Source organism: Coloeus monedula, assembly GCF_965178545.1.
Source record: "Coloeus monedula genome assembly, chromosome: 2".
Taxonomy (NCBI): domain Eukaryota; kingdom Metazoa; phylum Chordata; class Aves; order Passeriformes; family Corvidae; genus Coloeus; species Coloeus monedula.
The window spans coordinates 48185260-48211244 of NC_138782.1; the positions used below are offsets into that span (position 1 = coordinate 48185260).

The window sequence follows — 25985 nt, forward strand, 5'->3', positions numbered from 1 at the left end:
TTGACAGTAACTTCAAAAAGGTCTATACGGTTGTACAAAATTTAACAACTAAGCACAGTGATTAACAATCAACAAAGCAGCATCATTAGCAAGTCTCTCCAAAACACATTCAGCTGTACATACTCATTCAAATGGAAAAATGAGAAAACAGCAAACTCCTTTGCCCCAGTGACAAAATTAGGGAAAAACTTAGCTTAACTCCCACATAGCAGCTTTTTTAGCATATCCCACAAATTTGTGCCAGATTTCTCCCATACATCTACAGCTTAGCATATTCAGCCAAGGGATATAAATGTTCTCAGTTTCAACCCATATGCTCAATCATACAACTCTTTTGGGTATATAGTTTTGTTGTCCTCTTAGTATACCTTCTCTGTTAACTAGAAAGTCAGGAAGGTAGAAAAATTCTGGTATAAGCTCCTTTACGTCAGTCATTGATTCATACGAAGAGAGCCGCCAGGTTGTATTGGTAGAGTGAAAAGTTCTGTCTGGGATGTCAAAACTTTGATCTGTAAAGAAATCCAAACTCAATTGTTACATTGATGATGGACCCTAACAGTTGCACATCTGCAACTTCACATAGTTAACTACTCTCCAATTAGCTGAGAGCATTTAGAATTTTCTTATCTCAATTGCTTTGTGTTACACATGGACTGCAAGTCAAATAAAGGTCAGATTTTTATGCTATAGAAACAAAGGTATAAACATCAGATGAACAGCTTTATGGTCTAGCTTGATAATTTCAGGAATGGATCTACTGTTAAAGCATACCAGATCAAATTTTACTGAGCTCAGCTGTTTGGAACTGAAAAATTATGCTAAATAGGGCAAAATACAGCAATCCTGGGTCATTGGAACAAGGCCCAGATATGAAAGGCAAGTGCAAGCAAATGTAACCTTACCTTGATAAGCTAAAAACATTTTAGTAAAAGGTGGCAGCCTAACTAGGAAATGAAGCACAGTTCCACTGTTAGAATAATGAGATCCATAGTGATATGGTTGTACAGGGGGCATTGGATCATCCTCTCGTGCTCCTTTACGGTACTCTTCCTCTAAATACTAGAAAAATAGTAGAGAAAAAAAAAATCACAAACCTCCTCCTTATTTTTGTTGTTGGAATGCATCTAAGAGCTTACCTAAATCGTTTAGGAATAAACTCTCAAACTTTTCAGGAACATACATTTAAAAGTGATTTGGAATCAAATACACTTCTAAATGTCTTAAGACACACAATCACTTTTACAATCCAGTTAGGTATTGAAGTCTTTAGCCAATTTAAATGACCTATTTTCCACTATTTATTACTTTCACTTTTCCCCACTCCCCCCTCTTGTTTTCTAACACAGCAGAGTCATGGAAAAACAGTATTTGCAAATAATACACTAGACCATGGTGACACAGACAAGTTTGAAAGTCCAGCTGCAGATGCTTTAATTCCCCAGTATGTTGCTATTTCCTACAGCCTTTAATACATGTTAAAGAGAAAAAAAAAAATCAAAAAGCATCATTATCATTGTAGGGCATGTTAAAATAACAGAGTATGTGAGGGAAAACAGCCTTTCTGTTATCAAACAGAACAAATAGCTACAAATTCCACCAAAGTAATGTCAAGTAAACAGCAGTAAATTATCTTCCTGATCTTTAGCATTCTTTAAATGTACACATGTTCCAATATGAGGCAGTACCCATTTAAATTCCTCAACAGTATCACATGGATAGGCTAAATTGATTTATGATTTTGGGTACAGGAACAAACACAAGTTCCAAGCATGTTATAAAACAATTCCCAGGAAATGTTTCCTGGAAATAAGAGTTCTGTAGCCAGGAAATACTGTATTTGTGGTTTATTCTTCCCCAATAAATATACATTACAGAAACTAAAGCCACTGTGTCATTTATACATGGGACAAAGGCAAGAAGAAAAAGTTATCCAAATTACCTTGTAAGTATCCACATAACGATCCTCTTTTTCTTTAGACTGCACAGCTATTGGTTTGACCAGGTTTCTGCAACAGAAGCAGTACTGATATGTTGTAATTTTTATTACAATATTAACACAGATAATTTAATAATACAATATTAAGAATAATGCCTTTAATGTAATGAAAAGGACAAGGAAAACATAACATTTTTCATGAAAGTTCAGAAAAGAAAAGAACAACTTTTAGTTAGTGCTAAAGGGAAACTCAGATCCACAGCACAGTAACAGGCAAGCAAATGCCAAGTGCCTCAGTCAAATCAGAGGCCTCGTATAAAGGCAGACTTAGTGCAGACAAATGTTAAATCAGCTTAACAGAAATTTATTAGGGTGGGACAATTCACTCAAATCCATTCACAATGAAGACTGATTTTGTAACTGCCCAAGTATTTTACAATATTATTTCCTTTCCTATTTAATTTTCGCTAATTGGCCAGGAAGTCTGTAATCATATGAATTTAAACATACAGCTTCTATGTTCAATCTGTGAACTATACATATCCTATTAGGACAAGGCAAGTCCAATACATTCCATTTGCATCTACACACCTGTTTTATTTCAATATCCCAGGCAAAGCAGCCACTTACTGTAAAAGCCCAAGTTATTACAGATGAGGCTTGTCCCTGAATAGTTCCATTTGTGCGTGTCTGCAGTTTAGTACAACAAAGCTAAAAAGCTATATAGGGTGATCAGTTAAAGTATTTGGAAAAAAAGGGTTTCAAGCATTTCATATTACCTATATACCGAGGGATCATTTAGGTCCAGCGTTTCATTGGTGTAGTCAGAAAGTATAAAAGGAAATACTGGATATTGCATGAGATCATTGAAGGAACGGCCCGCATGTTTGTTTAAATGAGTCAGATATTCAAAGTTAGTAATCTGTCCTGTGCACCACAGGTGGGTCAAAGCAGTAATGTTTCCATATTCCAAAAGGTTAGGCAAATTGTTAGTCAAGATGTTGTGGTACACATCATCACGGACCTAGAAGGAAATACCACACCTTTAATCACACAATTTAAAAGGTTAAAACTATCAAGACTAAGTTTCTCTCATTTTACCTATTTCCAGATATCTACTGTAATAGAATAATGTCTAGGATTATTAAGATTCTTTAATGTCTTACTATATCAGAGATGTGTTTTACAACATGCCTATGATTGTCTAGAAGTTTAGCTGAGAAGTTCTTTCAAAGGTATTAGGCAGAATTTAATTAGCAGCAACAGTCCATGCAACAGGTCTCTTTAAAAACTAAGGCATGAATATACATGTTATAAAGACACAGCAAAATGCTTTGGTGCATTACTCTGCATTGGTGCACAGTACCTTTGTATTATCAAAAGCCAAGAGTAAAGTTCTGCCATTTGTTAGAAAGATTTCCACAGCATTGTCTCTTAACTGCCACCAGCGCTTATGAACTTCCTTAATTTCCTCATAGGTCCAAGAAAATGATGCTGGTTCAGTTTCTCCATGAAAACTCTGTAGAATTTGCAATTTAAAAAGTAATTTTAAATAGTGGATTTTCCAAACAAGAAACCCTTCAATGCAGCCAGTTTATAACAATACAGCATATCATAAGGCAAACTTTAATTTTAATGCAATGCTTTAATACTTTGTTGTGATCTTCTTTAGCTACTTTCCCCATCCTCCACTCTCCTCAAGGCAGTGGGTAGAACATCACACATGCTCCTCAGCTGCTCCAGTTCCCTATCCAGCGCTAGCAAGCAATGCCACATTTTCACTGGCTCTTAAGCTAAAATACTGGACAGCCAATCAGAGCAAGCAAAGCTTTGTTGTGAATCCCGGCTCTGACAGTTCTGTGAAGGACTGGTAGCATCCTAAACCACAGGAGCTGTCTGTTTAGTAGATGCAAGGAAGAGCTCTGTAAAAGCAGTTAAAATCTTTCAGGAATGCAATCCATATCTTGATTACTTTTACATGTCTGTTGGATGGATAAACAATTAACACATCAGAAGGATTAGGTCAGTTCCCATTTCCTTCATGAAATAGTCCTCTTGAATAAGGGAAGAGCTAGAACATCATATATAATGTAAAATTCAAGATTCAGATGCTGTGGAGCACAGCACAATTCATAAACTTTTGAGTTTCTGCACTTCAGAGTGTTCCAGCTTCCACTAAGGCAAGTTCTCAGGTGCAGATCAAAGCAAACTCTGTGCATTTGCTGATTAACTCAAAGCAATGGACTGCAAGGTGCAGAAGCCTCTCACATCACTCCTTCCTCATTCCCTCCCAGTCCCAGGCCCAGATCTTTCCTGTTTTCTTCTATCACCACCAATTCCCTAGCCAGGGCTATGCAACACAAACCAAACTAATCAGTTTGGTTGGCTTTGTCCAGAGATCTCTAACTCTAGTGCTACTGCCACAAACTGCTGAAGAAGAAAGCTACTCATGGCCATAGTCTGGAAAAATTAAAGCTGGACAACATGTTCTGACACTTACCGAATTTTCAATTGTGTCTGAAGCATTATCTTCTACAAAATACATGCCACATTTTCCTACAGCAAAAAAGTTATAAAAACGTACATGATATTGCACAATGCATCTTTGTGTTATATAAACATTATTCAAGAGTTAAGAATGCTAAGAATAGCACCTGGGGCAAGACAGTACTTAACAGAAATACAATTTATCATTCCACATATTTTAGCAAGTGGTCTGCAGATCTTAAAACTCAACGGCAGTTCAAACAGCACTCATGCAAACAGTAAAGAACAAAGGCAAAATTGACATATAAAGTATCTAATCCACAAGAAGGCAGGCAACAGCTCAATTACTTAAAAAAACTAGTCAGGTTTATATATACAGCAGAATCTTACACCAAAAATATATTTATAAAGACTGAAAATTCTACTTACCTAGCAACAGTTCACCAGCAGTCTCTCTAGAAGGTGCTACACTTACACATCTTCTATTAACTCTGAAATATTTCAAAGTGGAAATGCTTATGGATTATGGTAATGCCTATCCTTACAGAGTTATGTACTTTTCAGCAGACCTAAAACCAACCTAAAGTGTGGTTTTGTTGAGGCGGACATAAAAGCACGCACTAGTCATAATCCATAGTCGAGAGAGGTAGAAAGATTTTTGATTTTCTCTACTGCTATACTTATACCTTTTCACAGATGCTGTGGCCTAATTGAGATTGGCTGCTTAGCAAATAATGACAAAGCTGTCTAACAAACAATGACCATTCAGTCAGTAAAACAATTAGCTACACAAGCAAAAACATAGTTGCTACATATTATCCACAAGCTCTTCCTTGTACACTCTCAATGTCCCATAACAAGAACATCCTCCCCTTGTGTCCAGAACATCTTCTCTCATTGACTATCTTCTTGGCCTTCTCTGTGGATTTCACTGTAATATTCTCATGGGTAAATTCTTACTGGCTTCAGGTCTGACTCAGATTGTCAGTCCAGCTGTCAACCTCCTCACTAAAGCCAACAGCCTCCAAGGTTACAGCTGAAGAAAAACTGTCCAATGTGACTAATGGTTCATATCCCAAAGAGGAAAAGAAAATAGTACCTCAACTTTCTAGACTTGTTCATTAGTCTATTTTGCATGTATATTTCTTTCGATGTGTTTTAGGCTGTATTAACAGGTGGCAAATAGACACAACTGCAGAGTTGAGTAATGCAATGATAAAAGCAGAGAGGATGAAAACACAATTTGCTTTTGAACACTGATGGAAAGACCTACCAGATCACAGATATCTAGGACAGTCAGAGATACTAAGTGAAAATCAGATATCCCGTCAGGTTATCCCACAAAAGTCCTATCCACAGCACACCAGATGGTATTTGGTAGCTCTAGTATTTTGCTTTAGAGTAAAGCAAGAAGCCTACTGTTTTTGTCACTTGTCTCATTTCCCACTACATTTAAAAAAAAATAGTTTATTTAGACAAAAAAGTGACAGCTGTTTCATTCGATTAGGAAAAGATAAGAAAGGGAAGCAAGTGCTATCCAAAACTTACCTTATATGTTCACTTGCAGCTTTGTCCTTTACAGTAGAGGAGTGAGAAGAATGTGTTTTGTCTTCAAATAAGTAAGACAATGGAGTTTTAATCACACCTATAAAGAAATCACAAATAATAAGGTACCAAGAGTCACTACAATTCAGACATTACACTACATCCAGCATAGAAGATGTTTTAATTACCTTCTTGTTTTTGCCTGTCTGGGAGAAGGTATTTGTTTGGAATAGTTAGGTAGCACCTCTGCAAGCGGCGCCTCTCTCTGTTTGGGCCCTCTGTTGGATCCAGTTGCCAAGAAGTTGGGTAATAGACTGGGTCATACCAGAGTGCACTGACAAATTTAAAAAAAAAAAAAAAAAAAAAGTTAGGAGTTTGGCAGCAGAGGCAGAATATGCACTTATTAATTCTGTTCTTCTTCAACTACTAGAAAGATAGAAGTTGCACAGTAGTATACAGGACAATTACTTCTGAAAAAATACTGAGACTAAATTCTGTAGTTTATTTTCATGTACTATTGCACTGAATAACTTCTTACAAGCTTCTGCTGTAAGACTATTCTTGAAGCTACTCTAATGAAAACAGCAATACAATGCATCCAACATTATTTTGAAAACTCTGCTGCTGCAAACATGAGATAATACTAGTTCTGCAGTGATGAAAATAACAGTTTGGTTTGTTATCAACATTAACATCCTTTATTCTACACTATTTAGTGAACAGTGCATCTAGATGCTAATACGAGCAACATTACCCCAAAAAATTTTTTTTACTCCATCTGTGTTGGGAAAGATATGAAAACTTTAGGACACTCTTCATTTTAGTGGGCACAGCAAAATGTATATGATGAAAAAAAAAAACCTGTCTAAATGGCATAGAAATACTACTTGGCTACTCACCCAAAAAGATAGGGTAAAAAAAAAAATCAAGTCTTTTACAAGTCTTACTATCAGATGGTTAGCAAAAGTAATTCTAATTTTAATATCATCTCAATTTCACATGCCTCTGAGTAGCATGAGAAGTGCATGTCAGGCATCAAGTCTCTCTCACTTTTTCATCGAGATGAGAAAACTCACCGATCGTGGGTAAGCTGCTGAACAAGTTCCTGCCAATGTCTGCTGGCACTTAGCTCTGCCTTATACATTCCCCTGATGTGCTGGATTACTTTCTTCCTTTCCATTCCTTGTGACAGCGACACAGCTTGTGTGATGTCTCCAGCTATTTTAGAAATGTCTTTAGATTTTGTATCTAGACGTTGAAAGAGACTGAGGAGGAGAGTTGTGTTTTAAAATGTCAGATAAACACACTGAAAAGGGAAAGACACCAATATGCCTTATAAAATACAATCAGTTTAGCAGTAGATATGTAGAATTCTTGTTACAGCAGATGCAGAGCAACTTAGCCTACATGAGATTCATGGACACCTTCTGCTTCTTAGCCATCAAAAAAACCATTACTTTTGTCCAAAGACAAGACAAGCCAGTCAGAAGATCAATGGCTATATATTACCATGCTTGACTAATTCATGTATACTCATTACAGTAAAAATCTGGAGTAAGGACACTAATTTACCACTGATTAAATCTCCTAAGCCACTGAACATAATAAAGTCTTAACACTTGTCTGTGTGGACTTGACTGAGCTGACCTTTACAGTTACTGCACTTGCCTACTTTAAAGCACATTGTGTGTGCATCTCAAATCTGATTTTTATGGCAAAGCCTGAAATGTAAATTAATGGAAAACTCAATCTACCACAATGTACAGAAATTTACAATTACAATGTACAGAAATTTACAATTACAAAAAGGAGCAGCAGTCTACATAGGTCACAAAAGTATTCAAATTGTATACTGAATACAGTATTTTATTAGTTGAAAATCAGGGTTAGTTGCAGGGACATTTAATTGCACAGACCACAGCAACAGGAGAAGTGATTGGACAGATGCAGTAGTCGTAAAATTAAGGGTGAAATGCCAAATGTGGAAAAAACCAATTCAGTATTCTGAGGTTCACACAATGCCATTTATTATGCAACCTACCAAAATGTATATGCCTGTAATATAACAGTAAACTTAAAAGCTTGAAAGCTAGTGATGCTGCTAGTTTGAAAAAACCCCATCCATAATAACCACACAAGCAACTTTGCAATGGAAAGTGATGAACAGAGGACATTTCTTAGAGTTCTTGCAGCCCCTTTAAGGTACTTACTTCTGTCGATTATTAGCCATTGTCTTCTCCCAAGCAGCTCTGTTTACACCTTCTTCCATCTCATATTTCTTCTGATCCTGAATGGAAGTTTTACACATTACTTTCTTTTCTCAGATGGACAAAATAAGGAAGGAGAAGCTAAAGGTGATGCCAATTTAAAAAAGGAAGACTGAAAAAACTGTTCAACTGATATCTTCACAGCATTTAAAGCCAGCAAGGCTTCATTTCAGTTACTGCCATTTTATTATATTTATATATAATTTTTCTCTTTGCAAGAAATCAAAAATTTTCTTGACAATAAGAGATACTAGTAGCTTATTATGAACTCCCATCTTCATCTGGATTAAATAATACATTTAACCAATGTCTGAGCTTGCTGTGAAGTGCTGAGTGTATGTGACACAAATATTTAGAACCCAAAGAGAATTCCCAAAAGCATAAGCCATGCACCAAAGAATACCACAAACTGCAGTTAAACTCTGATCCCGTATAAGACAACTGTCTCAAATACACCCAGTTTTTAAAGCAAAGTTTTTATTCACAAACCTCTTTCAATGCTTTTATTAAATCTGGTTTTGGTCGTGGGCTCAGGGGAATGCATTTATAGCCACAACTTTTCAATGTATTCATTAAGTCTCCTGCCGATCTTTGCTGTTCTTTGGTCATCCCATCGCTGTGACTGTGCATTAACTCATACAAATAGAGCACTAATTTAGGCCCATGCTAGAAGATGAAAAGAAGGAAAGAGGGGAATACAGATGTATGGTCACTCTCATTTTGACAACACTGAGCAGTTTTTTCCCCTCTGCTTTTATTCCCTTTTCTAGGCAGACTGCACAGATTTCTTCTACTAATTATTCTCTAATTTTAAAAAATGTCAGCTTTAATGGTTAAACTTTTATAAAACTAGAAAAACATGCTGAATTTTATCCTCACATAATAAGATTTGCCCCAGCATCTTGTGACTTTTCAAATGGCTTGCAAGAGAACTGTTTCTTCTCCCTGAGTACTCAGCTCCTGCAGCCTTGTTTATACTTCAGGAAATCTGTGCCAGAGACTTCTAATTTTTCCTGCCAAGAATGCTACACCTCATTTGATTAATCAAATTAGAGCTGACAGATAATGAAGTTAAGCAGACACAAGCCATAAATTAAATGCACTCAACATGACGCTCCCACACAGAAGCCATTGCTAGTAAAAGGGGTTTTTTTCCTGGTAAAACTGTTATTTATTTCAATAATGTATACGTGATCAGAAATATGAGTGCTATAAATGAATCCAATAAATGCTTTCTCTTCTTAGTATACAGTGACTCAAATTGTGGCATGTCTTATTTCATTCTTGCAGTTCCTGAAGATCTCAAACTGCAACATTCCTACCTGCTTTCTCCCTGTGACTCTAAGAAATGCTTGCTCTCAAGCTTGAACTAACAGAGTACAATTAAAAAAAGCTTTCTTCTGACAAACTCAGAAAAGCAGGGAGAACCTATTCAGCTATTTGACTTAAGAAAATGGAATACACAATCGCACTTTAAGAACTGATAAAGGCTAAGTAAGGAAAGAGAGAGTACTGCTTTGGTTGAGGATTGACTGCTTCTTAAAATCTAGTTGAAATCAATTCTTACAAGCTTCAGGAAGTCTGCAGTTAAGAGTTCCAAAGCAAGGATAATTTCTTCCTTAATTTGCTATTTTAGGGTACCTTAATTCCTACCTTCCTCAGTAAAATCCTTCATGTTAAAACTCATACCACCTTTTGTCTCTACTATTATATTTACACATGTGATTTCTGCACAAGCATTTAGTCAGACTAATTCTAAAAAATATCATTTACTTATATAGCTGTCTGCTTAAAGATAATCTCCTTTACAGGGAAGGCATTTGATGCAGAACAGCATCAACATACCCAGACTTAATTCTATCTGTCCTCAAGACAGCACAGCAATTGCAGAGGTACGTGCAGGCCTTTTGTATGCCAATTGTCAGTCACTAAACATTGCTAAAATAGCAGTGAACAACTAGGCACATACAGTTCTAAATAACTGTAAAATCTAAAACAATTGAATAGAGGTTTTAAAAACTTCTCTCAAACACTCCTGAGCTTACTTGCAAAGTTGGGCTAAGACAGTCACGCAAAATCTCTTGGTGGTTTACTTCATGTAGCATCTCCAAAGCCTGCTTCCTCTCCTGCAGCGGCCTTACAGGAGACAAGTTATGCACAAGAAGCCTCCCAAGTTGCGTACGGAATGTGTCCTTACATAACAAGAAGATCCTGTTCCACTGCTGTTTTGGAGTGCTCATTCTGCTGGTGCCCTTAGTAATGGAGACAACTTTTTAATATTACACAGTTAGGGCTTACTTCTACCAAGTTTTTCACATTACAAAATAAACACAGTTAATATGATCAAAATACAAGACAAAGTTTTATCTACCAAAATAAGTGTTTTAATTTAGTACAGTGATTATTATTATGGGTTAAAAGGCATTCAACTAAAACAATCCAGAAAGTGAAAATTGTGATGTAGAGGATTTAAAAAACAGAGGGTTTTTTTGATTGCTCATTTTAATCAACAGCCCTTTTACATTAATCACCAGTTTCTGAACAGATTACCTCAAAAGATTAGAAACCACGCCTTGGAAGGAGATGTGTGTGTTCACAAAAAGAAACTTGCCATCTTTGAAAAGTACTACAAGTATGGCACAATGGAAAGATAATCCATCTATCAAACGTAATTTTTCTGAGATAGAAAGAAAATTATGTAGAACCACTTTTACAAAGATGACCTAAGAAAGAGTAATAACACACTTCATATTATCCAAGCAAAAACTGATCACCTTGGAAAGGCTGACAAGATAACACCTGTATGTTAGAAGAGAAGACTTTCAGCCCTTTGGAAGGAATTGAAAAAAAGAGAAATCTGTCCTTCCCAACTCCAAAAAATACTATAAACACAAATTGCTCAGAAAATCACCACCTGTGGAGGCACAGAAGATCTGGTTTTATAGGCTTCAGCAAACCTAAATGCTGAAGTTTAAAACACCAAGCAAATTTGCTTAGTGCAAGAAAGTCTATTTAAGTTTTGTGTTCTTGTTCAAGCAGAATTTTGCTACATGTAAAGATAAAAAATCAGAACAGATCAATTTATTATTTTACAACTGAAGAGTAACTGGGAAGCTGAACAGGGTTTTTAAAGCCACACTTGAATGGGGAGATGCAGTAAGAAAAGCATTTATGGACTGAATACACTACGCATGAAAGTTCCTAATAAAGGAATCTTACGAAATATGCTTCAATGTGGAGAGCATCTAATTACTTACAATGGATACTTTGATTCCTTCCACCAACATTTTGACCATTTCTTTAAGAAAAGGATTTATTCTGCTAGTCAGTTCTTGCTGGCTTTCTTCTTCAGGAACTTCCAGCTGGGATGTTGAAAGTCTGCTTTGACTTGTATTTTCTGTTATACCCAGTACATCAAGGCACTCTTCGGTAGAGGCTTAAATTTTAAGAAGTACATATTGATCAGTACCATCTCAAGCATGATAATCCTACAATCCTTTATGTTTAAAAGATTGTACAATACAGGAGAAAGTACAAGATTATATTTGTATATTAATTATATCAAACACTGTCTTTGCTGATATATTTACCATATTTATTCTCTCTTGCTTTTGCAGAATTTGAACTAGCTCTCGAAGTCATCAAGCCTTGATAACTAATGTAGCCATTTCATTAAAAAATTGCATTTTAAGAGAGCAGATGCTCCCTTTGGCAATTAAATCTTCAGGTAATAATTCAGGCAGCTAACACACGAATGGACTAATGTAGAAATAAAACAACTGTTCAGTTCATTCAGATAAAAAACATTACCCAGATTGCCAGTTACATAATACTGAGAAACAAATCACAGAGAATGATGTTTTATGGCTAAATCCATTAAACTTGTGTCAATAGTACGACTTTCCTAACACTTCAACACTGCAAAAGCAAGAATTCATTTGTCATCAAAACAGAAACAAACAAAAGGAAATCCTACCTAAATAAATGAGCCTGTTAACAGCCAGAACAGTCAGCCTCTGTAACCTTTGTGCAAACTCAGACTCAGTGGCTTGGATAGGATTTTCTTGGCTCATTCTCCGCTGCATCATCATGTTGAATTCCTCACTTGCTAGTGAGCGCATTTTCACCAGCAGAGCATCAGACTGAGCAAGTGAAAACTTCCTGGAACCTTTAAGGAGAGAAGCATGAATAGAATTCTACTAAAATGTAGAAAAACTCAATCACTCAGCAACTGCTTACATCCAAAGAGTTCACATCATTTAAGGAAACTAACATTTGAAATACATCAAGATCAAAGGGAACAGAAGGGTCACTGGGTGTTTTTGTCTTTCTTATTTTTAATTTTTAAAGCTTTTTGATAATAAATATATAAATTTCAAATAATAAGTAATACCACAAAATGAGTTAGTCTCAAGATCTGATTTATCATTTAACTTCAAATGTTTTTGCACAAAAATATGGAACACACTACTTTTATTCCTCTTTTTATTGTATAAATTGGATAAAGGATTAAAAACTAGTGATGCAACAAAATATCACATATTGCAGAGTGGGTTCATCAGCACAAATGATGGGCCAGACATATCAAACACATTTTGTACCATACCTATTGCCACTAATAGAAGCACAGTATCTAACTTATAAGAATATTCCTCAGAATTTTCTTGAAATGAACTGGCAGGCCTTTACTGTACTTCCTTCTTTTGGAAATAACTATTTCTATTTACCTTTAGTGCTTTGCCAAGTTCACTAATATAAAAACATTTCACTATACTTAATATATATGTATATAACATTTCACTAGGTTGATGAAGGGGGTTCTCAAAAGACGACCATCTCAAGAGAAACATTCCCATAGTAAACAGGGAATAACAAGTCTTTGACAGGTTGTTAAATTGTATCTTCTGTGAAGTCCTTAATGCAGCTTCATTTGTAAGAAACAAACAAAATCAACTTACAGCCAGAGAACTCCAAAACCTCTACAGAAGGACTGACAAGCTATTGAATACTGGGAAAGTATTACTGCTGAAGCTAGAACTGAACACAGGTTTTAAAAACCACAGTGGCACTTCCAAGTATAAATCTGGAGTGGCAGGTATTTATTTCAGGATGATCTCTAATGAAAAGCTGTTGCAACAAAGCAATCCTCACATCATAGCAGTGTTAGTTACAAGCACTAACTTGATTTTGGCATTATCTTACTGTGAGGTTGGCTATTACAAGCATTATGAATCACTTTAAAAGCATCTTTACTAAGCAACTTGCAAATTTAAGAGAATCCCAAAAGAAGGTAACCTTGTGGAACCATCAAGTAATACATACAGGAGAAAGTACAAGAATGCTACGCTTCCGCTACTCACCCGCGATGCCTTTGCGCTTTTGAAACATTGTGCGATGTGGTGCTGAGGGTGATGGGGCTGAGCTGGCCTGCTCCTGAGCATCTTGGCTTGCTGTGGTTTTTATTAATTCAATGGCTGCTTGAAGAACTCTTAACTGCAGAACAATTGCCATATCTAGAGAGAGAGGCATAAAAAGTATACATGACCTGCTTTACAACTCTTCAAGAATTTTTACCAGATGTTTGTAACAAGTCAAAACACAAAATGTGTCAAGGGCTATAAAACTCTAGATTCCACAGGAGTCACACAAAGTCAGCTCACTATTCCACAGATACAAACACTACAGAAATGAGTTCTCATACAAAAGCCATTGAATTTGATTACTCCAAAACAAGCTACATGAAACTGCACAGAATGTTTCCATTTAAATATCCTTAAAGAACTTTTACAGTCACTGTTTTTTCAGATTAGCAGTACACAATTCTTGACCACAAGGCAGGCTCCTAAGGAAAACTACTAATTTGAATATGACTTAGAAGAGAAAGATGCATCACCAGAAAACTCCCCCTTCTCCCTCAGCAGGAATATTAAACAAAAAACAATGGGGAAGGGATTTACTTTTCCAGTCCCATGACCCCAAAAATTAGCAGAGAACTTACTTTGCATCCTTGCATTTTTACTATTTTGAAGATGACCCAGCAGCACAAGGAGGTCTTCAATAACACGAAAATATTGAGAACCTGAGGAGCTGCAGGCATGAATTGCAACTGCTACCAGCAGCTGTTGTATATCGCATGCAAGTAACTTGTAGTCATTCAAGGGAATGCTGCAAACAAAGTTGTAGTTACCAGAAACATGACAATTCTAGTAGACTGTAACTCTTAACAAGACCCATTATTATTCCCCTTGTTACTTCTGCCCGCTGTACCTAGTATTACATTGTACTTCATATAAAAATGTTACTGCTGAAGACTAGAAAGTTGTATTTCAAGACATTTCTTCAGTGTTAACTCTGGCAGATTGGAGGCCTGCAAATTTTTGAAGCATTCTAATGTTGAGAGCAGCACAGTTTTATTGGAAAAGCAATGATGTATTACTATCAGACTTTTAAGTTAAAGAACAAGTCTGAAATCCTGTATTTCTCAAAAAAATATCAGGATAATCTCATTTTGTAACCATGCTGAACAAAAACTATATTGAGGTAAAAAGGAAACCTTTCCATTTCTTCAGGATACCAACTAATGGAATAAAGTAAGAAAACCCTGTCTCTCTTTTGTTCCCTCTATAACCTTTTTTAAAGTACAGAATCTTTATAGCTAATAAAGTCATTGAAGTTACTCAAAATCTCAAATATTAAATCACAGACAGTACAGGAGAGACTTTTCAGTTTTGATATTGACCATAGGTACAGTAGAATGCTATAGTTTTCTGGGCCTTTATCTTACTGATCAGTTTTATCAAGAAAAGCATTGAAAGTGCAGACTGTGAGAAAAATCACATTTTAAAATGTCATTTTCCTTGAATGTTTAAGATATGGAAAGAACATTTTATATTCCATTATTTGAACTGACTATCTAAACATTAACTTTAAATTACAGATATAAATAAAGCTGAAAAGCTCAAACCCAGTATTATTTTGTACATGCTCTCTGATAATTTCAGAAAGTAGAAAAAAGACAATACAGTACTTTCTTGTGAGCCTTAAGGCTGTGCCTAGAATAGATAGCAACAGAAACAATACTCACTTTGTTTCCAGTCCGTTGAGAGCAGCCAGTGTATTACACAACACATAGAGCAAACCATTATCAAGCAGTAGGTCAGCAACTTTTGAGCAGGAATTTATGATTTGCAGGAGGAGACAGAAGCAGTTATGCAGCAGAACGTTATCATAGAGAGAATTCTCTATTAGACCCAGAACAGGAATGACACACCATTTTCGAAAGAGTCCGACATTCTTGACATCTTCCAGATCAAATCTGTTACCAGAAATATGAGTAAGTGGCATCCTAAAGAACAGCCTGATTAAAAAAATAGTACATGCAACTGGAATACCAGTTATATATCAGGTACTGGTATTTTGGCAAAGATATCCATGGTAATTTTCTACATTTTGCTGTAGTATCAATACCTATCTACTAAAAAATCCAGTAAGAGAAAAATAAACTTTTCATAGAGCCTCAAAGAAATTAAGTGCCTAAAAATTAAATCTGATGCTCCAGCTAACTACCAACTGTCTACAATATAGATTTCATGAAAATAGAAGGGTTTTTAATCAGTGTAGAAAAAGGATGCATCACCTTTCCAATAGTCACTATTACAACCAACACAGACACTATCAAGAAAACAAATACAGCTTGTCATCAATATAACAATATACTGACTGTCAGGTTTGATATCCTGTATCTGTTGCTGCTGAAGTTTAAGTTTAGCACCTGGCTTATTGTGATTGCAGAATGCAAAGCAGTGCTTCAGACCTTATTTTACTGGTGCACTAAGAAACTGCGTTACTATTGTAAGGTTATCAGCCTAGTTATAATAGTTATCGTATGATTATTATACACAATCCTAAAAATTTGGGACATTAGAATTACCTTTCCAGCCTCATAACAAATCCTGAAGAAGTAACAGTTTTGGGGCAAATTAAGCAGCCATGACTAAACATTGCAGTTAAACAGGAATAGTTTTTGAGTGGTGAAGATCAGGTCAAGAGGCAGAAGTAATATGGCTACAAATCCTGCAGAGGCAGCAATTGAGAAGGAACTTTTTGGAAGACTTTTGCACTGATTATATTTACACATGTGATTTCTGCACAAGCATTTAGTCAGACTAATTCTAAAAAATATCATTTACTTATATAGCTGTCTGCTTAAAGATAATGTCCTTTACTGTCAATATGAGGTGGCTCTTTGGTTCATGAAAATGGGGTATCTCTGGGATTTTCCCTAAAAGGGACAGTCATTTAAATCTAGAGCCAAGATCAGGAAGCAGACGTGGCATCAAGATTTTTCCTTAATCACCTTCCAAAATCCAAGAGCAGAAGTCTAGTGACTATTACTTAAGGATACAAATCTGTATCATGTAGGATCAGAGACAGAGTTAAACTGATTACAGAACGTTTGAGTGAAAGGCCTCTGAGGCACTCAGAAAGTCTGAGTGTTTACAAGATCCCAGCTCACAGCCTCCATCAGATGAAGCTGCCTGCAAACAGTTTAAGGGCCACACAACAGCCCTAAAGATTTTAATACATTTCAGTGTTAAGCAAGCAAAACATACCAAAATAGTTTTGAAGGAACTTTTTTTATGGCTGTTGACCAGCAAAGTGCACTGCTTGTAACTCACACATTGTTACGGGACATAAAAACACAGCATTACTTACTCTTCATCCAAGCCAACAGAGCGGCCAAAAAGCATTTCCAAAAAGCATTCTACAACTTCCTGAGTCCCTTGATGAAGATATAGCTGGTTGGCTAGCAAAGAGAAGCCTCGATTCTTTAAGAACTTCTCCTTCTGCTCCCTCCTTGCTCTGTTGAAATATGCATCCAACAACTAAAAATAAATGCATAATTATGGTGTAAGAGTTAAACATTTAATATAATTGCCCTAAAAGTTAATTGTTGTCTGTGATTGAAATAACATTTTTTAAAATTCAAGATTGAAAACATCAATTATACTATTGCAGCTGCAATCTACACTGTCCTTGTTACAATCAACATCTGATAATATATTTTTGATCTGAAGATTCCTATGTTTTTCATAAAGTTTGGGGCAGATGCAATCACACAGTTAGCAAATGGATACATAAACACTCAAACTTCTTACATTTGTTCCATCTTGCACTTTGGTGTGCATGCAAATGCACGCATGACTTTTGTTCTCAATAAAGCCATACAGTCTTACTCTTCTTCAAATTAAAATAGAAATCTACTCAAAGTTTTTCATCTACATTAAGGAACACTGTCCTTAATACTACAAAAATCTCTGAAAATGTTGTAAAGCCTCAACTCCATCTTCAGTCCACAAATGTGTGGATGACTCCTCAGAATAGCTCAAAGTCAACTCTGATAAACGCCAAACTAAAGTGCAAGCACTTTTTAACCTACTGCATTGTGTTTTGTGCCACTGACTTTCTACATTGTTGCTTCCATTTACATTGGTAATGCCATCATAAACTCTTAAGGCCTTTGGCTTATGTTATAGACTTTGTTTATCTATTCAAAGAGTCTGTGTTTATGTTGCTTTGTTTGGTTGGGTTTTTTTTTAAATCCATGGGGTGGAAACTTATCTTAAAATACAGAAATAGATGCAGAAAATTGAAGAAAGCTTAACAAAAATATTAAAAATCCATCACATGTCCAACATGTTAACCATGCCAGTTCACATCTTTTTATCAGAAAACATTTGATATAGGCCTACTTTAATGACTCCTTGTTGTATGAGAGGAGATGGGTGGTTCACCAGAACTATAAGATAATCAGGTTGGATAAGTTTGTCCATCACATCTTCTAGCATGATATCTGGTAGGATTAGGAGAACTCCACGCAAGAGATCATATAATCCACAACAGATAAGCACAAGATAGTCTTCTGCACATCTGAAAACAGAGGAATATGTTTTACCACTATTTATGGTCTACAGCAGGGAAAATTTAAAAATGCAAAGTTGTAATTCTTGAGGGACAGGAAGAAGGTAAGGGTTAGAAATTTGGAAGACATCATTTCTCCAATACTCCTACTACCAATCTTCATTAACACTTATTTTTAGATGACAGATAGTAAAAAGTAGTTCTGACCAGAACTACTTTTTTTGTGAGCAGTTCCCACTTCTACTGTACATAGCAAAAATCCTGATTTTAAAATTTTATGTAAATACAGCAAAAACTGAAACAACATACACTAAAAGCTTAAAAATTTGTGTACGACAGCCATTGGAAACATTCCCTTACATTTCAGGCTTCGAAATTTTAGAGAATAGTAATCAAGACCAAGAACTGTAAAATTAAAGCTCATGTTAATTTATTATTTTATGCACTTACCTGTCATCAGGGCTTTCAGATGGTTTTGGGGTATTCTCATTGGCTGAAGAAAAAGCAAGACTGTCCCAGTCTTCAGGAAGTACATTCTTCTGGTCAGCAAAGCTTGGCCAGCGAGCAATGGCTGATGATGTTCCAAGAACAGAGAATGCTAAGCCCAATCCTGCAAAATTACTCTGACCCTTCTGAAACGAAGGCAGTCCTTTCAGATTGTCTGGACGCCGTAGCAATGCCTCAGCTGCACCACCACCACCAGCTTCATTACCTTTCAGGTCGGCATCAGCTTCTTTACTCTCTAATGTATTTTCAGATAACTCTACTTCTTTTGCAATATCCTCAAATGTTTCAGCAGATGTTAGCTCTGAGTCACAAACTGTTTTTGCAGACTCACAGCTGCTAAGGAAGAGTTCTTCCTGTACTCTCCTCATGGTTTCAGAACTTTCTACAAAACCAATTCTACCCTGAAGATCAATGTAGTCACGTTCACCAGTGATCTGCAGGTCATCAACACTGCTTGCCATTCTTTCAGTAAGTCTTTTTCGATGAACTTGGGGTGAGGAAGTAGGTGATGCTGGTAAGCTTTTAGAAAGCCTTCTATGTGCCTGAGAGCTTATCTTCTGCGGTACACTAGCCTTGGAAGTGCTCCCTAGAGAAATAAGGATACGATCAGCATTCCTTTCACACTAATACCCAGCTTTTCTCTCAATGTTATGCTCTTCATCCATTTAAATTGCAGTGACCCAAGTTAATTTTATGTGCAAAACTGATTCAATGCCTAACACAGCTCAGATTTGGTTAATCAAAGTAGAGATAGTAAACTACTATGTAGCCATATGTTTAGCAAGGCACAAATGTGAAAGAAACAAAATGCAATGTAATTGTTGCCAATATACTGGAGTTTCTAGATTTAAGTTATGATCCTTCCACCTAACCCTCAGCAGGAACGTCTATAGAATCACTGAGGGTGGAGGGCAGAGCTGGAGGTGTCTACACCAGACTCCTTGCACAAAGCAGGGTCAAATAGAGCAGGTTGTTCTTTTTGGAGCTTTGTGTAACAGGTCCAATCTGCAGTATTTCAGTGGACATCAAAATACTACTCACCAACCCTTTTGCACTAAGGTTTTACACATACTTCAAATTAGAACAAATAAGTGCATGTTTTATTTAACAGCGCTTGCTTTTAACTGCATCTTTTGACCTGAAACAGTCAAACTTTCAGAGCATGTTACAAGTCTTTAACAAAATATAGTTTTAAGAGGGGAAGTAGTCTGTATACAAGACAGGTAGAAGAAGTTTCCTGTTAGTCTAGGAAAAGGAGTTTTTTCATTCACAAGTATTTTGAAGACCATGAACCAGTTAGTACTGGCGCAATGACGATGCATCAGGAATGTATTTTTTTATGAGTGAGATATATATGAAGGAAATGCATGAATATACATACACACATACTCGTGCCAACACAGCCTGACCAAGCTGGCCTTCACACAACAGGGGAGATCTACACAGCTGCAACAGTCTTACAGTCAAGCTTTCACACACATTAGCAGGTAGACTGCAGAGCCACGTGCAGGTAGCAGGCTATTTAACGCACATACAAGTTCAGATATTTTATAGAATCATGCAATGTTAAGTGGATGGAATGGAGCTCAAAAGTCTTCTAGTCCCAGCACCTCCTGCCATGGACAGGGACACCTCCCCACTAGACCAGGCTGCTCAGTGCTTCATCCAACCTGGCCTTGAACACTGTCAGGGTTGGGGCATTCACAACCTCCCTGGGCAACTTGTTCCAGTGTCTTGCCACCCTCAAACTGAAAAATTTCTTCCTAATATCTAATCTAAACTTCCCTTCTTAATTTGTGCCCATTACTCCTTGTCCTATCACTATTACAGTTCCTGATTAAATATAATATTTTATATAAATAAATGTATAATTTATATAATTTTGAAATTAAAATTAGGAAGCACAAACACTCAAACATCTATTTTCACAAAAAACATTATTTTGAGTATTCCTCTGGCTCATACGAATAATCTCTATTCAACAACAATCTGGAAATACTGATATAAAAAAAAAAAAGCACTCATTTAGAAGAATGAGATTTCATACATTTTCCATATGGGAAAAGGACTGATTCCACACACAATTTAATACTGTGATATGTTCTTTATACCACCGCTTTACTAAAAAGACTAAGAAAACTTGAATAAACATTGTTTCAACTGAAGTAGTGCTTCAAGACTCAAGTTCCTTTTCCTAAATAAAGTAGCAACAAGATATCAATTGTAAAGGTGTTACATTGTGATACACAGAATATAGCCAGTCACACATGAACTGAAATACATGGATGGATGTGAAGGATTATGCACAAAAAGTATCAGCTTAATGCTTTCTACCCAGATCAGATAGCTGCCTATGGCTCGCTACTTCAGCTGCTGCCAGGTCAGGGTGCTCTCATACATCTCTAGCAGGTCTGTTTAACAAATGAAATGATTCAGCTTATCTGGTCCACTTCACTGCCTGAGCCATCACTGTGGCAATTTGTTTCAGCTTAAGAATGAGGAGCAGTTTAGGTAGCATGTTCTGTTCCATCCGTCTTACTCTGCTGCTCAGGCATCAAGCTCCAAGGGACAGGGGGAGATTTGTAAGAAATATCTGTGGGAAAGTAACACTTTAAGGCATTCTAGTCATTTGCCAAAAAAGTGTGTTTTAACATCCTTGTTTTTCCAGTATTGTTTTACCTTCCAGTGGTAAAGCTGTAAATCCAGTTGGAGATGTAATCACAAATGCAGAATTGTCTACTGACTTTCCACCACTGCTGGAATTTCTCAGGTACCTAAGTGATTCAACTTTCTCCTGGAAAATTTTGCCATCTAGAAAGAAAAGATAAGGGGGGAAGTTACATAGAAACTTTTTATGTTTGCACTGCTGATAAATTAGACTCATAGTAGCCAGGCTACATTTTGAGCTGATCACTGGAGGCTAATGAGAAGTGCTCAAATCCAAATGACTGAGAAAAAGCACTTTTTGGTTTAGTGATATAACTTCAAAATTTACTTTAGAACACTGAAAATATAATGATGTACTAAAGCAATTATATTTAAAGACAGTCCTTGCAGACATACTGACAGCATTGACAACTGACTTTGTCATATCAAAAACAGATTACTGTTTTCAAACAGCCTAAAAAGGCTTCAAGTATCAAAACATGCATTCTCCCCTTACTCAGAATTTTATAACAGTTAGTATTAGAAGACAGATACAAATATGCACAACTGTGCTGCCTTTGAAACTGATCACTAAAACTGGAGGTACACAGGTATTTGCAAAAGGAGAAAATATTTCAAACTTGGATGATGCTTTCCACGTTTACATAAATTATAGCCTAGGTTGTACAATGCTAATATTAAAGCATGAACTATACATTGTTTCACATTTTTAAGAAGTGCAAGAAATATTTTTAAAGCTCACATCATTTTGCCAACATGATGATCCAGCACAGATATATTAAAGCAGCTGTTGCTCTAGGTCTGCACCCCTCAGAGCCCACAAGCACTGCCAGTAGCTCGTATGCAATGAACTGAAGGAGCCTGACAATGACATCCTGCAGTGCAACTAATCAGTTGCTAAAAATGCTCCTCAGGCTGATTATTTTTCTAGGAATTCAGTAACAAGAAACAAGAAAGAAGTGCAGGAAGGACCAAATACACATTTCTGAAGAAGTTCCATTTACAGGTAAGCTAGATGTTTTTTCTAAATTTGCCTGCAGACAAATGTGTCCAGAAAGGCAGCTAAGATTAAGCATTCTATTTAGCAGCATCAAACTTTAAAGAAAGTTAAAGGCATAACCACCAGAGAAATTATCTAGACAGAAGAAAGCTCTCAAAGTAAACCAAGCAAACAAAGTCTAACTGTAACCTGTCTCAGAAAATTAAAACTGGTCTATAGTATTAAGTTCCAACAGTTCAATATTTTTTAATAGATATTCATTAAAATACAGCACATCTTTTTTTCTTTTAGATATTAGTTTATGACAAGATTTTTATTTTATTGTTTATTTCTAGCTAAATGTGGCATATTTACCTATGTGCAGGGAAAAGTAGAAGTTGACAGGGTTGTGACAAACATATGTATTAGTGGGAGGGTGAACTGCTAAGAGAAAATTAAAGACCAGTGTCAGCAATTCCAGGTCTGGGGGAGAACCAAGTACTTCTTCAATTATTTTCACAAATGACCTGCAAACCTCCCGAGGCAGGGATGTAAGGTGTCCTTCTTTATGCTCCTAGAAAGAAAGAGTAGTACAACTGTAAGCTACTGGCAATTTTAATTTAACAAATTGTTTTTTTTTTTTTTTTCAATTGTCATGCTGTAGTAGAACAGACAAGAAAAGAAGCTCAGCTAATGAAGCTGTATTCTTTAATTTTGAGAGGAGCTACTGTACCTTCTGAATGTTATTTAAATCCATCATGCACCAAATATTGCAGATGTTATGCAAGTTATTTTCAGAAAAATTAACATCTGCATACTATACTGCTCTGTCAAGAAATGCTGGAACTTTAGGACATGAATCACGATTGAAAGTACAGTTTATTATCATTGGATTACATATTTGTAGAGAAACTAATAGTTGCCAAAAGCAGTAACTCAAACATATTAATAACTTTCTGAACAATACCACACTGAGTCTTCTGTATTTCCACTTCAGCAGCCCTTTTTATAAACATACACACTTGAGATTCACTGATAATTATACTTATAACTTCAGCTTGATCAAGCATTCCATATAGTTAGACAATGCCTAGCTGAAAAAAATCTATGTATATGGATTTTAGAACAAAATTTCAAGAAACTTGTGGGAAACTTCACTGTAAGGTGAGCATGGTGATTATCTTGTTTCTTTCCAACTTCTCTAAATTTACCTCTTTTTTTGATATCCAAGCACCTTAACTGAGACTGCTGTAGGAAAAGATTAAATGAAGTTAATCTGAGTAAGTTTTTTCAAAGAAAAAAACTTTGTGTAGTTTCACCTTTGTTCCATCACAAAATTGCCAAGTCATTGTTGACCAATTTGAGTAGATTTTTTAATCAAGAAATTAATTTTTCCCCAATATGCAAAAAAGACAGAAGAAATACTATGAAACATTCTATATCTAGGCATTTGCACTAATATACAATTTCAAAAGTTAACTATACCACTTAAAAGTTCCAAAAGTAAGGAAAACCACATAAAAATGAAGGAAAAAAAATTTACAGATATTAAAATGATGAAAAAAAGTATATCTATTTAAAAATCATTAAAAGAGAAAAAAACCAATAAATACATTTCATGTACTGAAATGAGAAACTCAGAATAAAAAGGAATGCAAGACAGAAAATAAGAGTGCAGAGAAAAGGGATTACAATACATATTTTCACAAATGGATACATGTACTATAAGCAGGAAACCATTTCAAAATCATGTTCTTAAGAAATGTTTATCAAAGGACTGAAGCATTTCCCTAAAGTCCTTTCTGGCGTAGCTATTTCCATGCCAGGGAAGAAGCTACTACTGTACCAAAATTTTGAGATGAGTGCTCAGACTGAGCACTACGGGTGGGCTGCCCCATTAGCTCTGATGAGATATGGCACAGACAGCTTCACTGCACACTATCTGGTTTTCAGTAATGAAGACAAGAACCAGCACAAGACATCTCAGGTGTTTCTACATAAAAGGGACAGTTCATTTCAGCTCCTGCAGGTGTATGGCTGTGCAAGTAACCTGGTACCTAGGTTTCCAAATCACACCAGATGGTTACAAGCTCTTGTCCCTTCTGTCCAGCAGTAAATAGAGCACCCAGTAAGGAACTGTACCAGTTTACAGCAACAACACCTGTTGAAGATGGAAGTAGTCTGGAAGCACAGAGGGCAGTCTACTCAAAGTTTGCTACAGAATTTAGTCCCTTCTACACCACCCTCCCCAAATAAAAATGGGTATTTGCCAAACACAAAGTAGGATTTCAGAGTGGAAGTACCTGCAGAACCTGACAAGTTAACAGGAAGTGATGTACCACTTGAGCTTTCAATAGCTGTTTAATGTTAAACATCTGTTGGTGATGGTTAGCTCTGATAAGGATTTCTAGAGCTGCTAACAGGGTTTCCCAAACACCTTGCTGAAAAACAAAAAACAGGAATGTAGCTTCAAAAATATATTTGTGAGTCTACACACCAAGGGAAAAAAACCAACAAAAAACTATAAACACAAAGTCAAGTTAGTTTTACACCTAAGATGATGACTAAATCAATGCAACTGGTCAGGTCAGAACAGGTTAGAAACTAATCAGAAAAGTCATGTTTGTACAAAATTAAGCATGTTTTAATGATTAAGCTATGAAAAAAATTACTTGTCTAAAATTAGTTTTGTACATTCTTAGCTATATTAACCCTGAATGGTTATTTTCAACAGTTTAACTCCAAAAGAAAACAGGTCTTCCTTAGTTTCTCCACAAAAAAATTTATCAATTCAACTTAGAAGTCATATGCATGCATCACATTTACAGATTTAATACACTAAGGCTACCTCCATCATTGATAATGGGAGATTGATATTAAAACAGCTATTCAAAGAAAAACAAGGAACATTAATTTCTCCAGTTACATGTTAGTAACTGGAGGAGTAGTAGTTGTTAGTTAATTACTACAATTTTCTAAAATTTATTTCAGAGCTGATAATACTGTTTTTAAATATTGAATATTAGACCTGAAGTATTTCCAAAATTAAAGTATTTACCTTTGCTTTAGACCATATCTTCCAGTCAAGCAGCAGCTTTTCTAACAATTGGACATCTTGAATAACTGCAGTAGAATCTGGGTCAAGCTGGAATTGCCCATTTTCATTTATATAGAGAATCTCATCACTGCAGCATCCTTCAAGGAGAGTCTTAAAAAGGGGGGATTTTTTTTTTTGAGTATCAAAACAAAACATTTGTTCTATCCAATTTATAAAAAAACATCTTTAAAGAGACAGCATACTCTTGATAGAGAAGACATATCTACCTGGTCAACACCAAACTTGCTTCAAATCACTGTTCTGCCTTTGTAAAAGCAGCTTCAAATATACAATTAAAATCACAGAGAAGTTTTTTGTCCTAATATTGAACAAAATACCAGGTTTAAAAGAGGACTTTACCTTCAACATGCGAAATCCAACAATGCATTTTGGTTTGATCAACACCCGATGAATCATAGAATAACCATTACAGTTGTCCATCTCCTGTATTCTCTGTTGATTGTATTTTGTTAAAGATAGTATAAGTTGTAGTGCTAAAGCTTGAGTGTCTTCACAGCTGCTAATCTCTACTACCTGAGGAAAAGGCAAATTTAATAAGACAGTTTAAGTGAGAAACAT

At 36.0% G+C, this 25985-nt stretch overlaps 1 protein-coding gene across 1 annotated transcript in view; it reads right to left on the reverse strand.

Annotated features, from left to right (window-relative positions):
* Nucleotides 1-25985, reverse strand: part of LYST (lysosomal trafficking regulator) — a gene marked incomplete at both ends in the record, with an annotated part of 61996 nt that overhangs the window by 11468 nt on the left and 24543 nt on the right. Inside the window, 26 exons of the mRNA XM_082277002.1 lie at nucleotides 369-509; nucleotides 903-1059; nucleotides 1940-2006; nucleotides 2716-2960; nucleotides 3303-3455; nucleotides 4437-4492; nucleotides 4853-4914; nucleotides 5972-6068; nucleotides 6157-6302; nucleotides 7045-7233; nucleotides 8179-8255; nucleotides 8725-8901; nucleotides 10281-10487; nucleotides 11493-11671; nucleotides 12212-12403; nucleotides 13596-13748; nucleotides 14234-14400; nucleotides 15320-15550; nucleotides 16951-17120; nucleotides 17988-18165; nucleotides 18607-19249; nucleotides 21343-21474; nucleotides 22685-22883; nucleotides 24613-24750; nucleotides 25368-25517; nucleotides 25767-25940. Coding sequence (XP_082133128.1) covers nucleotides 369-509; nucleotides 903-1059; nucleotides 1940-2006; nucleotides 2716-2960; nucleotides 3303-3455; nucleotides 4437-4492; nucleotides 4853-4914; nucleotides 5972-6068; nucleotides 6157-6302; nucleotides 7045-7233; nucleotides 8179-8255; nucleotides 8725-8901; nucleotides 10281-10487; nucleotides 11493-11671; nucleotides 12212-12403; nucleotides 13596-13748; nucleotides 14234-14400; nucleotides 15320-15550; nucleotides 16951-17120; nucleotides 17988-18165; nucleotides 18607-19249; nucleotides 21343-21474; nucleotides 22685-22883; nucleotides 24613-24750; nucleotides 25368-25517; nucleotides 25767-25940 — 4480 coding nt within the window. The remainder of the gene's footprint in view (nucleotides 1-368; nucleotides 510-902; nucleotides 1060-1939; nucleotides 2007-2715; nucleotides 2961-3302; nucleotides 3456-4436; nucleotides 4493-4852; nucleotides 4915-5971; nucleotides 6069-6156; nucleotides 6303-7044; nucleotides 7234-8178; nucleotides 8256-8724; nucleotides 8902-10280; nucleotides 10488-11492; nucleotides 11672-12211; nucleotides 12404-13595; nucleotides 13749-14233; nucleotides 14401-15319; nucleotides 15551-16950; nucleotides 17121-17987; nucleotides 18166-18606; nucleotides 19250-21342; nucleotides 21475-22684; nucleotides 22884-24612; nucleotides 24751-25367; nucleotides 25518-25766; nucleotides 25941-25985) is intronic.